Genomic DNA, 15,451 nt, shown 5'->3' on the forward strand with positions numbered 1-15,451 from the left:
ACCTCTCTACCTCCTCGCCGCCCGTCCGTCTCCTCTCTGCGTAGCAAGACCAACACCCGCGCTGGACTTTCTAAGGTAAAGTGATGCTAAAAACCTGTTTTTTATTTATTATTTCTTGATAATTATTCTTTTTTACATGTCTATTATCTAATTTAGAGTGCATATTATCATGTGTAATTATGTGTAGTAATTTATTAAGGAGTTATCATAGGTGTTTGGGCTCAACCACGGATTAATCCTATTTCAATGTATTCTTATGGGAAAATTCGTTTCTACATCCGAACATTTTCTACATCCGAAGTCGGTTGTGGAACGGATTAAATTCGTATGTAGAGGTACCACTGTATTTAAAAAATAAAACCAATCCTACTTGCTCAAAAGAACTTGATGATTTAGAAGTAGTACTAATACTACCATAAATACAAGCAATAGATTCATTCTTAAGGTATATGAACTTAAAGCCAAATGATAAAACTCACCTTTGCTGTACAGGTGGAACTACCAATGAATCTCGAAGCTTTTCCCAGTAGTTCCATAACCCTTGAGCACGGTAGTAGTCGAGCGAATGACAAAAATTTATTATTGCCGGTCTTTCGCATCGTTCGAGCTGACACGGAATTATAATTCGGCTACGCTGATCTGTAGGTAAAATATATTGTTAAGAAAATGTCCCCAATTGTCATAATCGGGATAACAATTACTATATTATTATCATTATTGAGTCCCTTGTCAGGCTGGGAGGAACGTACAGAGGAGAGGTCCCCTTTTTTGTTTCATTTGTTTGATGTTGGCTAACCCCCAAAATTGGGGGAAGTGCCTTGGTATATGGATGGATTATTATTAGTACTAGCTAAGCTACAACCCTAATTGGAAAAGTAAGATGCTATAAGCCCAAGGGCTCCAACAGGGAAAAATAGCCCAGTGAGGAAAGGAAATAACAAAATAAATAAATATAAATAATGAAAAGTAAAATAAAATACGTTAAAAACATTAACAACATTAAAACATATTTAATTTATAAACTATAAAAGAACTTATGCAAACCTGTACACCAGAATTTCCAAATTGATTGATTTAAAAGTTTCCGGGCATCTAGAATTTACAAATAACATAAGATGACACCTCCAAACAAGTCACTATTTAGCATTAGGAACATTTGGGAATAGATGAAATATTTTCATTAAAAGTCATTGATTTGGATAATCAAAATGAAAGTCATGGTGAAGTATCAGAAGATCTCATCATAAATGTTGGCTTCCATCAATGATCAGCTCTGAACCTCTTGCTGTTTAAACAGTAATTGTATTGGAGGAAGTAACATGAAAATACAGAATAGGTGACCGTTGGAAACTGCTTTATACAATATAATGACTTAAAATCTAATAAGTAATGTATACAGTATGCTGTACAGTATTTAAAAGATGAGGGAACTAAATGGAGGAGAAAACTGGAATTCAACGTTAACAAAACGAAGCTGACGGTGGCCAGAAAAGATGAAGAGGAAATAGGAGAAATTACATATGGCATCATAAGAAGGAGGATAGATGTGAGAGAGGCAAGAGAGCGTGCTAGAAATAGGAATGAATGGCGAGCGATTGTGACACAGTTCCGGTAGGCCCTGCTGCTGCCTCCGATGCCTTAGATGACCGCGGAGGTAGCAGCAGTAGGGGATTCAGCATTATGAAGCTTCATCTGTGGTGGATAATGTGGGAGGGTGGGCTGTGGCACCCTAGCAGTACCAGCTGAACTCGGTTGAGTCCCTGGTTAGGCTGAAGGAACGTAGAGTAGAGGTCCCCTTTTTTGTTTTGTTTCATTTGTTGATGTCGGCTACCCCCCAAAATTGGGGGAAGTGCCTTGGTATATGTATGTATATGCTGTACAGTATTCAAAAGATGAGGGAACAAAATGGAGGAGAAAACTGGAATTCAACGTTAGCAAAACGAAGCCGACGGTGGCCAGAAAAGATGAAGAGGAAATAGTAAAAATTACATATGGCATCATAAGAAGTTCCCTGGATTACAAAACAGATGCCAGACATTCTGTGCCAAAAATTGTGCAACAAGAGCAAATTGGGAAGATGTGATACATGGACATTTTTCTTACCATGGAAGAGACACTAGACTGTGAAGCAAGTTGGGAAAGCAGTAGGAAAGAGTGGCTAAAGCACAGAGATGAGATGGATTTTAATTGCTAAATCACTCATATTTAAAACTGTCTCATTGGTAGGTGAAGCAAATACTTAATGATGGGTACATAAAAGCATACACTACTACACAAAGCAGATATATGAGAAGTGACAAGGAAAATAGATTTAAATTTTTTCTTCAATGCATAAATATGCATCTACAGTAAAAGTTAATTTCAGCTTAAAAAAATGTTTATAAGAATAAAAGGGAGTTTATGAAATCTTAAATTTATACAATATAAAGAATGTGAAGAATTTATAAAATCAATTAAAAAACATACTGTAGAGCATTGTTACTACTTCACAGTTCTTCAACTGTCATGCGGGCGAGAGCTGGACTGTGGACTGTCACACTTGCACTAGCCAAGGAATTACTATGTTATAATTCTAAATGCACAATAAAGGTTTAAAGGCCACTCATGAATGGCAGAGGCAAGGGACAGTGACATTGCCCTATCGAGCAGGACAATGCCCTAGATACCAACCATATATACATATGATCAGCGCCCAAGCCTCCTCTCCACCCAAGCTAGGACCAAGGAGGGCCAGGTAATGGCTGCTGATGACTCAGCAGAAAGACCTATAGGCTCTCCCAAACCCCCCATCCTCAGCTCACAAGGATGGTGAGGTTGCAGCAACCAAAGAAACTGACGAGTTTGAGCGGGACTCGTGGCCCCAGTCTGGCGTTCACCAGTCAGAGACGTTACCACATCGGCCACCACAACCCAATACAATAGTCATTTAGTATGTGTTGTTACAATGCTCCGTTTCATTATGAAAGCTATGAAACAAAGCATTCCTAAATTCAATTCTAAGAAGCCTTCAGGGTCCCTCTTAGTATGGAGGGCTTGTAGCGATTGTGCCGAGAAAAACAATCAGTAATTATTTACAGTACAGAGCAGCTCTATATTTTGCAAAAGATGTTTAAACATTACTGTAAACAGTACAAACTTAATGTCATCTTCCTTTTCTTAACCCCTAAAGAATTTATTTATTTACCAAGGCACTTTCCCCAATCTTAGGGGTAGTCGACATCAAACAAATGAACAGAAGGGGACCTTTCCTCTCTCCGCTCCTCCCTAAAGAATGAAAAAGCAAAATCCAGATTCTGTACAGGGTGTGATCTTATTTGAGAGCCGAAACCTTACTTGCATTTCCAAAAGGGTTTCCCCAGTTAACTCCACTTGGGCACATATTTTATGAACTATAAAAAGTAAATCAAAGAGCAGGCATTTAAAAGCATATACTTGTATAAATACACCCAATCTCCTGATGCTGGAATGAGATACATTAAAATGTTTCTAATTCATATTACAGCAATCCCTCTCTCTTCCCTATATCTTTTCTTCAAACGTAATCACATACTTCTCTCTATCAATCTATATAAATAACTACGACAATCAATAGAACTGGGTGCGGGAAGATCAGTAAAATGTACGATAATTGAGGTGGACAAAGCAAAACCATATATTCTTACCCCTCCTGAACACCTGAAACATAGAAATAGAATGTTGAAAACATTTATAAAATTGACATTCAGCATAACATCCAGGTACACATTATAACATTACTCTAGTTACTATTGTATCATAATGATTAAAGTACAAAAAAAAAAAAAATTCCTGATAGTTTAAAGGTTTAACGGTCGCTCATGAATGGCAGAGGCAAGGGACAGTGATACTGCCCTAGCAAGAAGGACAATGCCCTAGAGACTGACCACATATACATATGATCAGTGCCCAAGCCTCCTCTCCACCCAAGCTAGGATCAGGCTATGGCTACTGATGACAAAGCAAATAGACCTATAGGCTCCCCCAAAGCCCGCAACCTTAGCTCACAAGGGTGGTAAGGTTGCAGACATTAAAGGAACTAATGAGTCTGAGCAGGACTCGAACCCCCGACTGGCAATCACCAGGCAGAGACGTTACCAATAAGGCCACAACAACCCCAAGCTTTAAAGATTACTTGTAAAACACATTAAATCCAGTTTACTCACCTACACTTAAAGCATGAGCAAATCCTGTGAAATAGCGATTCACATTTGACGCTAGAAATTCTGTTGAAAGGACTACAATTACCCTAGAACATCTCTCTGTTATTACTCTCACAACTGCTTCCGTTTCAAATTGTAAGCCTGCTACCAAATCACGATCCTTTAGACATAACTGTGAAAAGAAAAAACTAACATCAGAATTTATAGCATCCATTGGTTTATAAATTTACTTAACATGACATTAATTATCCAAATATTCAAAACAGCAACCATTACATAAACATATAGTACTGTACTAACATGTTTTACCTATTGTTTGTGTAAAACTACCGACTTCTTTATCCAAAAGCTGTCCAGATACAAGTAAAATCTAAATAACATCTATATAATCATCAAAACCAGACCTCAGATATGTTCGACTGCAGGTAATGTTAAACAACTCAACTTTGAAAGTTCTCATTTACGTCTTTTAGCTAGAAAAAGACGAGTAGTTCACGACAAAGAAATGAAGTCCAAGTCAGAACTGGTCAAGTCTTTTCCTGTTGGTAAGGTTGGTCACGTTGACAAGATTCATACCCAGAAATCTAGACCTGAGAAGATATGGCTGATTTCATATGAGTAACCGAGTCCCCGGGTACCAGCCAAACTTAAACCGGTATCTGAGGAGCACACGGAAGTTGTAACAATAAGGATGCCATACTCAAAAAGAAGGATTCGAACACAAGGTCAGTCTCCCAGATGGTCATTATCTTCAAAGTAGGTGTCCAAGTCCAAAACTTTAACAGGAGAAAATTAAAGTGCTAAATACTGGTGAAAGAAAAGGTTTTAGTACCAAAACTTTGAAGCTACAGCGATTCAGTTCTAGATATTGTTACGTGAAATGTTATTTTGATAATAAAATAAATTTCTGGGCTTGAACCTGTGCCAGCCAGTGAATAAGCTCCTATTAGCACTTATTCTTAGGTAATTTACTGCTAAATATACCAGAGAAAAAATGTAAAGGAGTGCTAGGTTAACTAGCTCGCTCACCTATTGGTGTCGGTATAGAATTGGGCGTATAATCCAGAGGTCCCGCACTATTTAGATTCATCCACGACAAAGACCCCAATAGAGGAGAGCCGTTCAACCTCACTCGGCACCACCAACTCTGCATCCGCTCGGAACCCAACTCCTCCGGACCCGCCCCTACTTAAGAGTATTACAGTTAAGCTCTAGTCTTAAGTTAGACTTATGTTTAGTCCCGGGTCCTCCGGACCCGCCCCTACTTAAGAGAATTACAGTTTCTCATATACTATTCTTTTTATAGATGGTGCATTGTCAGACGACGGCCTGTGCGGCTGTTCTTCACCAGCCTTGTGGCCATGCTGTATGTAGGTCTCACGCCCTCTGCGGAATTCAGCTGGAAGACATCGTGGTCTGGCACCCTGATAACTGTATGGTCTGTTTTGACCTCATCACCACCCTCGGATCTGACTCGGTGAGTCCCGTTGGCTATGTTGTCTTTCTAATTATTTTACCTTTTTTGGTATACATACACTATTTAGTAAGATTTCTATGGTCTTGAAGGACCGCCGGGAATCTTCCTTTTTGTAATTCCCACTATTATTTCAGGCATCCCCGGAGCAGAAGACTGCGGCTCGGGCCACACTGAAAGTGTGGGTTGGGGGATTTGCCCGAAACGTGAAATCTAAACAGCCTTACGTCCTATCTGAAGACTACTGTGCCATGATCTACCCTAACGCCAAGTCTTCAGCCGCTGTGGCTAGGCATGTTGCGGCACCCATCATTGCCGACATTGATGCCACTATAGCGGGATTCATCGACCAGGAACAAGATCCGTTGGATGCCCCCGGAGTTCTGGAAGACAATGTTGCCTCCTTGAACCTGGATGTTGAACCTATGTTGTTGGATGATCCGGATTCAGGTAGGGTGGTAAGTGAGGCAGGTGTTACCGGCGCTGAGATTCCTATCCTCAGCCCCGCTCTTTCTTCTTCATCTGATCTCTCTTCTTTCCATGGTTTTTCTGGGGACCGTGATTCGTCTCATCGATCACACCCGGTTCCCCCCAAAGATAAGTCTATATCTAGATCTTTGCCAAAAGTTCGTAAGCCCCACAAGGCTTCCCATAGTTCCAAGGCAAATACAAACCCGTCATCTAAGGCTTCCGGCTCCTCCTCTAAGTTTCACGACCCGGGAGTACAATCCGCCACTTCTGCTCCTATCCCGGGCCTTTCCGAATCAGCCATGCTTCGCATTGTGTCGGAGATGCAGGCTAAGTTTGTGTCGGAAATGCAGGCCAAGATGGACACGATGTTCTCTAACATTGGTCAGAGACTTGGGGCATTAGAGCAGGGTGCTCCGGAGCGAGTTCAAAGCTCTCTCATCCCGGATGCCTCTAAGCTTCCGCCGTTTACCAAGAATAACCCTTGGCGCATGGCTCTTCATTCCCCATTCTCAGACGGGATGTTAACATTGGAAGGTCTTGGTACTCGTCCTCTAGAGGACTTTGAATTCTTTCCTCCTGGTCTAGCATTTCCATTTCATGGTTATGCCAGGCTTACCGAGGAAGCTCTGGTTCGGCTGGATAAGGTCCCCAAAGAGACTGTCATTTTCCCAAAGGAACAAGCCCAATCTGTTTGGGCTAGGTTTCTGAATGATATTGGTTGCACCAACACCATGTTGACGCCTCATAAAAGTTCGTTCACAATGTTCGTAATGGACAAAAATACCGTGACTCCATGCGTCAATAAGGTTGCAGAACTGGCTTTTCAATATGCTCTGGAGGAGAAGCCCTTGCCTCCCATCCGAGAGGTAGATCCGATCTCCCTCCTTCTTCCTTCAGGTAATGAGTGTTGGGACAATGTCCATACCACCTTTACTTCTGGCAGGCTAGCAGCGGACTGTGCATCAGTAATGTTTAGTGAACGGCTTCCCCGTCTCCCGGAGTCCCTTATTAAACAGGAGTATGATTCCCGCCTACGTGTTGGTCGAACGTTGAACTTGGCCACGCCTTAACTTATGATACTGAGAGTATCTTTAAGTCTCTTAATAAGGCTACTTTGCAGTCGTTATACTTTGACTTGTATGACTTTGCTCTGGCTAAACGTAGGTGCCGCAAACACGTCCTGGCTGAGGCGACTATTAGGCACGAGCCGAATAAACTTATCCGGTCCTCTTGTTGGGGTCCAAATCTTTTCCCTGAGGATCTTGTGGAGGAAGTCTTGGCAGAGGCTACTAGAGTTAATCAGAGCCTTAAAGCCCGTTGGGGTTTGACTCCTAAGCGGAAATATGATCCCGCAAGTTACCAAGCCCGGGGTAGGAAGAGGCTCCGCCCGTATACCTCCACTCAGTTCCGGCAACAGCAGAGTAGCTCGTCCGTTTTCCGGCAGCCTCTTCCTCCATCTCCTGCTGTTCCTGCACAGCCTTCCACCTCTCAGGCTCCTTCCTCGGACGACTATGTCACCGTTCTGCTCCCTAAGAGCCAGCTTCCCGGTGCCTCCACCACCTCTCCAGCCTTTAACCAATCTTATGAGGCTCAAGGCTCTTCCCAGGGTTATAACAGAGGTAGAGGCTACCACCGTGGTTCACACCAGAACAGAGGTAGAGGTAGATTCTTTCGCAAGGGAAAGAACTTCCGAGGCGGACGTGGAGGAAACTCCTCAAGCCAATACTGAGATGCAGCGGGTAGGGGGGAGGCTTTATGCCTTCCGCAACAAATGGAGGTTCAGTCCCTGGGCTTTCAGTATCATCTCCAAGGGACTGGGGTGGAGTTGGATTCAGGGACCTCCTCCACCGAACAGATTTCTTCAGCATTCCACTCCGGACCTAGTCGAATTTGTCCAGGACCTGTTACAAAAGAACGCCATACAAGAAACGAAACACCTGAAGTTTCAAGGTCGGCTGTTCAGTGTCCCGAAGAAGGATTCGGACAAGAGAAGAGTGATTTTAGACCTATCCCTTCTCAACTTGTCCATTCAATGCGACAAGTTTCGAATGCTTACCGTCTCGCAGGTGCGGACCTTACTTCCCCGTGGGGCCGTCACCACCTCTATCGATCTTACAGACGCCTATTATCACGTCCCGATAGCGAGACACTTCCGTCCGTATCTAGGCTTCCGCCTAGGAAACAAAAATTACTCCTTCAAGGTGATGCCTTTCGGGCTCAACATCGCCCCAAGGATCTTCACAAAGTTAGCAGAAGTTGCTGTTCAGGAACTCAGAAATCAAGGGATTCAAGTAGTAGCCTATCTGGACGACTGGCTCATTTGGGCAGACACCTCCCAAAATTGCCTAAAAGCCACTCACAGAGTCATCCAATACCTTCAATCTCTAGGCTTCCAGATCAACTTCAAGAAGTCCCGTCTTCTTCCGAAATCAAAGTTCCAATGGCTCGGCCTGCAATGGGATCTTATATCTCACAATCTGTGTCTTCCCAAACCCAAGAGGTTAGAGATTGCAATGAACACCAAACGCTTTCTCAAAGACAAAGTAAGTTCCAGACGACTCCAAGAGAGGATCCTAGGGTCCCTTCAATTTGCTTCAGTGACGGATCTACTTCTGAAAGCAAAATTGAAAGATATCAATCGTGTCTGGCGTTCGAGGGCGAACCGGAAGCTCCGGGACAGGAAAGTCCGCCTTCCTCCCATTCTCCGGGAAAGACTTCTACCTTGGACAAGGGCCAACAATCTGTCAAAGTCAGTTCCCCTTCGATTTCCGCCTCCGAAGTTAATCATTCACACGGACGCATCCCTATCAGGTTGGGGAGGCTATTCTCAGCTCAGGAAAGTTCAAGGTCTTTGGTCTCCCTTATTCCGCCAATTCCACATCAATGTGCTGGAGGCCATGGCAGTTCTTCTAACCCTGAAACGTCTCGCTCCATCCAAGAGACAACACCTTCGTCTGGTTCTCGACAGCGAAGTGGTGGTCCGCTGCCTCAACAGAGGCGGATCAAAATCAGGGCCTCTGAACCATGTTCTAGTAGCCATATTCTCCCTAGCAGCCTCGAACCGTTGGCATCTTTCAGCTGTCCACCTGGCGGGAGTCCGAAACGTAGTTGCAGACGCCTTGTCCCGGACCTCCCCTCTAGAATCAGAATGGTCACTCGATTTAAAGTCATTCCGGTGGATTCTCTCTCGGGTTCCGGGTCTCCAAGTGGACCTCTTCGCCACGGAGTCCAACCACAAATTGAGAGTATATGTGGCTCCCAATCTAGACCCTCAGGCCTACGCCACAGATGCCATGTCACAGAATTGGGACATCTGGGAAAGGATTTATCTCTTTCCCCCGGTGAATCTTTTACTGAAAGTCCTAGACAAACTGAGATCCTTCAAGGGATGAGTAGCCTTGGTCGCACCCAACTGGCCCAAGAGCAATTGGTACCCTCTCCTGCGGGAGTTGAGACTACATCCTCACCCGATACCCAATCCGGTTCTGTCTCAGGTAGTACAAACACGCGTTGTGTACGCTTTCTCAAACATTCAGAGCGCCCTAACTTTATGGACTTCATGAAGTTTGCGGCCATGCATGGTGCCAATATCGATCCTCAAAACACCCTGTTCCTAGAATCAGATAAACGGGATTCCACCATCCGCCAATATGATTCTGCGGTTAAAAAGTTGGCTAAATTTTTGATAGACTCAGACGTACACTGTATGAACTTGAACCTTACGGTCACTTTCTTTAGAACTTTATTAGAATCAGGTCTGGCAGCCAATACTATCACCACTATTAAATCTGCCTTGAAAAAGATCTTCCTAGTGGGTTTTAACATAGATTTAACCGACTCTTTGTTAGCTTCAATTCCGAAAGCCTGTGCCAGACTGAAACCGGTTACTCGTCCTACCCCGGTTACCTGGTTCCTTAATGATGTACTCAAATTGGCTTCTGATACCATTAACAGTTCTTGTGATTACATTCCCCTTCTCAGGAAAACACTTTTCCTGGTGAGTTTGGCTTCCGGGGCAAGAATTTCTGAACTGGCAGCTTTGTCAAGAGACCCGGGTCATATTGAGTTCCTTCCTTCGGGAGAGGTCCTTCTTTCACCTAACAAATTCTTTTTAGCTAAGAACGAAGACCCTCAGAACAGATGGTCCTCCTGGAAAATTGTTCCCCTCACGCAAGATCCGTCTCTGTGCCCTGTTACTACTCTTAGGTCTTATTTATCCCGGACCTCCTCTAACTCCTCGGGGCCTCTATTCGTTAGAGAACAAGGCGGTACCATTACCATTAAAGGGATCAGGCAACAAATTTTGTATTTTATTAAACAAGCTAGCCCTGACTCTTTCCCTCTTGCACATGATATCAGAGCGGTTGCTACTTCGGTGAACTTTTTTCACCACATGAATTTTACGGATCTTTCCAGGTATACAGGGTGGAAGTCACCGTCAGTGTTCAAGAAACACTACCTTAAACATTTGGAAGCCCTTAAATTTCCTACAGTAGCTGCAGGGAGCGTAGTTACCCCCAGGTAACTCACATGTTAATTCCTTGTCATTTTATCTCTCCCCCTTACCTGCCTCATTTATACCCTATTTGTATTCGTTGGTTTCGCACCTGATTACTATTACTATATTTGTAAATTTTTGACTCCTGAGTATCTGTATATATCATCACTCACGGCATTATTATACCTTACCTTTTTTGTCAATTGTTCTACCAAGTGGTTTTATGTTCTTTTTAAGATACCCTTATAGCTGTTTTTGGCACTCATCTCTGATTAAAGCAACCTGTATTTCCCGTATGTTTATGTTTTTTCCTTTATTTTGCAAGTTTGGTGACATTTCTCTTGTATATATTCACTGGCCGGCACAGGTTCAAGCCCAGAAAAGGGATTTTGACGTAGGAAAAATCTATTTCTGGGCGAGGGACCTGTGCCGCCCAGTGAACCCTCCCAGCTCCTCTCCCTTGGAGACCCCAAACTTTGGGTGCTAAGGAGTTGGGTTCCGAGCGGATGCAGAGTTGGTGGTGCCGAGTGAGGTTGAACGGCTCTCCTCTATTGGGGTCTTTGTCGTGGATGAATCTAAATAGTGCGGGACCTCTGGATTATACGCCCAATTCTATACCGACACCAATAGGTGAGCGAGCTAGTTAACCTAGCACTCCTTTACATTTTTTCTCTGGTATATTTAGCAGTAAATTACCTAAGAATAAGTGCTAATAGGAGCTTATTCACTGGGCGGCACAGGTCCCTCGCCCAGAAATAGATTTTTCCTACGTCAAAATCCCTTTTTTGAATATACTTACCCGGTGATTATATAAGCTGCAGCTATGCTGCTCGACAGAAAACTCTACGTTAAAAATCCGCCAGCGATCGCTATGCAGGTAGGGGGTGTTCTTCAACAGCGCCATCTGTCGTGCAGGTACTCAGTACTCATTGTAAACAAAGAACTCAATTTTCTCCTCGGTCCACTGCGTCTCTATTGGGGAGGAAGGGAGGGTCCTTTAATATATAATCACCGGGTAAGTATATTCAAAAATTTATTTTATTATCAAAATAACATTTTTCAATATTTAACTTAGCCGGTGATTATATAAGCTGATTCACACCCAGGGGGGTGGGTAGAGACCAACAATAAATGTTTACATTATTATGAGCTAAGAATTTTTTATTTCATTTTAGCAGTTATCAAAATAACAAACATAAAATAAATAAGTACCTGGTAAGGAAGTCGACTTGAACAATTACTCTGCCTTTTTAAGTACGTCTTCCTTACGGAGCCTCGCGATCCTCTTAGGATGCTGAGCGACCCCTAGGAGCTGAAGTATCAAGGGTTGCAACCCATACTACAGGACCTCATCAAAACCTCTAATCTAGGCGCTTCTCAAGAAAAGAATTTGACCACCCGCCAAATCAACCAGGATGCGAAAGGCTTCTTAGCCTTCCGGACAACCCAAAAACAACAATAAAAACATTTCAAGAGAAAGATTAAAAAGGTTATGGAATTAGGGGAATGTAGTGGTTGAGCCCTCACCCACTACTGCACTCGCTGCTACGAATGGTCCCAGGGTGTAGCAGTTCTCGTAAAGAGACTGGACATCTTTAAGATAAAAAGACGCGAACACTGACTTGCTTCTCCAATAGGTTGCGTCCATTATACTTCGCAGAGATCTATTTTGTTTAAAGGCCACTGAAGTTGCGACAGCTCTAACTTCATGTGTCCTTACCTTCAGCAAAGCTTGGTCTTCCTCACTCAGATGGGAATGAGCTTCTCGTATTAACAGTCTGATAAAATAGGATAAAGCATTCTTTGACATAGGCAAAGATGGTTTCTTAACAGAACACCATAAAGCTTCTGACTGTCCTCGTAAAGGTTTAGTTCGTCTTAAATAGAACTTAAGAGCTCTAACAGGGCATAAGACTCTTTCTAGTTCATTTCCAACCATATTTGATAGGCTTGGAATATCGAACGATTTCGGCCAAGGACGAGAGGGTAGCTCGTTTTTGGCTAGAAAACCAAGTTGTAAAGAACATGTAGCCGTTTCAGATGAAAATCCGATGTTCCTGCTGAAGGCGTGAATCTCACTGACTCTTTTGGCTGTGGCCAAGCAAACCAGGAAAAGAGTCTTTAAAGTGAGATCTTTAAAGGAGGCTGATTGTAGCGGCTCGAACCTTTCTGACATGAGGAATCTTAGTACCACGTCTAAATTCCAACCAGGTGTAGCCAAACGACGCTCCTTCGTGGTCTCAAAAGACTTAAGGAGGTCCTGTAGATCTTTGTTGTTGGAAAGATCTAAGCCTCTGTGACGGAAGACTGATGCCAACATGCTTCTGTAACCCTTGATAGTGGGAGCTGAAAGAGATCTTTCTTTCCTCAGGTATAAAAGGAAGTCAGCTATTTGAGTTACAGAGGTACTGGTCGAGGATACTGAAACTGACTTGCACCAGTTTCGGAAGACTTCCCACTTCGATTGGTAGACTCTAAGAGTGGATGTCCTCCTTGCTCTAGCAATCGCCCTGGCTGCCTCCTTCGAAAAGCCTCTAGCTCTCGAGAGTCTTTCTATAGTCTGAAGGCAGTCAGACGAAGAGCGTGGAGGCCTTGGTGTACCTTCTTTACGTGTGGCTGACGTAGAAGGTCCACCCTTAGAGGAAGAGTTCTGGGAACGTCCACTAGCCATCGAAGTACCTCGGTGAACCATTCTCTCGCGGGCCAGAGGGGAGCAACTAACGTCAACCTTGTCCCTTCGTGAGAGGCGAACTTCTGCAGTACCTTGTTGACAATCTTGAACGGGGGGAATGCATATAGGTCTAGATGTGACCAATCTAGGAGAAAGGCATCTATATGAACTGCTGCTGGGTCCGGGATTGGTGAGCAATATATTGGGAGCCTCTTGGTCATCGAGGTTGCGAAGAGATCTATGGTAGGCTGGCCCCATGTGGCCCACAGTCTCTTGCACACATCCTTGTGTAGGGTCCATTCTGTTGGAATGATTTGTCCCTTCCGACTGAGGCAATCTGCCATGACATTCAAGTTGCCTTGGATGAACCTCGTTACTAGAGAAATGTTTAGATCTTTTGACCAGGTGAGGAGGTCCCTTGCGATCTCGTACAACGTCATAGAGTGGGTCCCTCCTTGCTTGGAGATGTACGCCAAAGCCGTGGTGTTGTCCGAGTTCACCTCCACCACTTTGCCTTGAAGGAGAGACTTGAAGCTTTTCAAGGCCAGATGAACTGCCAGTAGCTCCTTGCAGTTGATATGCATTGTTCTTTGACTCGAGTTCCAAGTTCCCGAGCATTCCCGACCGTCTAATGTCGCGCCCCAGCCCGTGTCCGATGCGTCCGAGAAGAGAACGTGGTTGGGAGTCTGAACAGCCAGGGGCAGACCCTCTCTGAGGCTGATACTGTCCTTCCACCAAGTCAGGGAAGACTTCATCTTCTCGGAAATGGGGATCGAGACCGCTTCTAGCGTCTTGTCCTTTTTCCAGTAAACAGCTAAGTGATATTGAAGAGGACGGAGGTGTAGTCTTCCTAACGATACGAACTGTTCCAGGGATGATAGTGTCCCTATCAGACTCATCCACTGCCTGACTGAACATCGTTCCTTCTTCAGCATGTTCTGGATGCATAACTGGGCTTGACTTGTTCTGGGGGCCGACGGAAAAGCCCGAAAAGCTTGACTGTGAATCTCCATCCCTAAATACACAATAGTTTGGGATGGGACCAGTTGAGACTTTTCCATATTGACCAGGAGATCCAATTCCTTGGTCAGATCTAGAGTCCACTTTAGATCCTTCAGACAGCGACGACTGGAAGAAGCTCTTAGAAGCTAGTCGTCCAAATAGAGGGAAGCTCTGATGTCCGCTAAATGAAGGAATTTGGCTATATTCCTCATCAGCCTCGTAAACACAAGAGGAGCTGTGCTTAGGCCAAAGCACAGGGCTTGAAACTGGTACACAACCTTTTCGTAAACGAATCTCAGAAAAGGTTGGGAGTCTGGGTGGATGGGGACGTGAAAGTATGCGTCCCTTAGGTCTAAAGAGACCATCCAGTCTTCCTTTCTGACCGCTGCTAGAACGGACTTTGTGGTCTCCATGGCGAACGTCTGCTTTGTGACAAAGACATTCAGTGCACTGACGTCTAGCACCGGCCTCCACCCTCCTGTCTTCTTTACCACTAAGAAGAGACGGTTGTAGAAGCCCGGGGTTTGATGGTCCAGGACTTTGACTACCGCTCCCTTTTCTAGCAAGAGAGACACCTCCTGTTTCAATGCTCGTCTCTTGTCTTCCTCTCTGTACCTGGGAGAGAGATCGAAGGGAGACGTTGCTAGAGGGGGTTTTCGTACAAACGGGATCTTGTACCCCTCTCTGAGCAACTTCACAGATTGTGCATCTGCGCCTCTCTTCTCCCATGTCTGCCAGAAGTTCTTGAGTCTGGCTCCCACTGCTGTCTGAAGAAGGTGGCAGTCAGACTCTGCCTTTAAAGGACATGGTTCCTTTCTTCATCCCACGTCTACCTTCGGCACGAGCACCTCCTCTGCTACGAAAGGGCGGAATAAATCTGGACGCTGGAGTGTCCATCCTTGGTCTTGACAAGGTAGGCAAAGGGGTGGCTTTGCGGGCAGAGGACGCAACCAGGTCATGGGTGTCCTTCTGAATCAAAGAAGCAGCAATCTCCTTAATCAAGACCTCTGGAAAAAGGCACTTAGAGAGAGGAGCAAACAGAAGTTCTGATCTTTGACACGGTGTCACTCCAGCTGACAGGAAAGAGCAAAGGTTCTCACGCTTCTTGAGGACCCCGGATACGAACGAAGCAGCAAGCTCACTAGATCCGTCACGTA

At 44.3% G+C, this 15,451-nt stretch overlaps 1 protein-coding gene across 1 annotated transcript in view; it reads right to left on the reverse strand.

The window, feature by feature from the left end:
- LOC137615475 (myeloid differentiation primary response protein MyD88-like) overlaps positions 1-15,451 on the reverse strand; it is a 50,119-nt gene that overhangs the window by 2,606 nt on the left and 32,062 nt on the right. The window contains exons 6-7 of the mRNA XM_068345382.1: positions 4,182-4,350; positions 480-639 (exon numbers count right to left, since the gene is read on the reverse strand). Of these exons, the coding sequence (XP_068201483.1) occupies positions 480-639; positions 4,182-4,350 (329 nt within the window). The remainder of the gene's footprint in view (positions 1-479; positions 640-4,181; positions 4,351-15,451) is intronic.

Source organism: Palaemon carinicauda, chromosome 21, assembly GCF_036898095.1.
Source record: "Palaemon carinicauda isolate YSFRI2023 chromosome 21, ASM3689809v2, whole genome shotgun sequence".
NCBI classification, from domain to species: domain Eukaryota; kingdom Metazoa; phylum Arthropoda; class Malacostraca; order Decapoda; family Palaemonidae; genus Palaemon; species Palaemon carinicauda.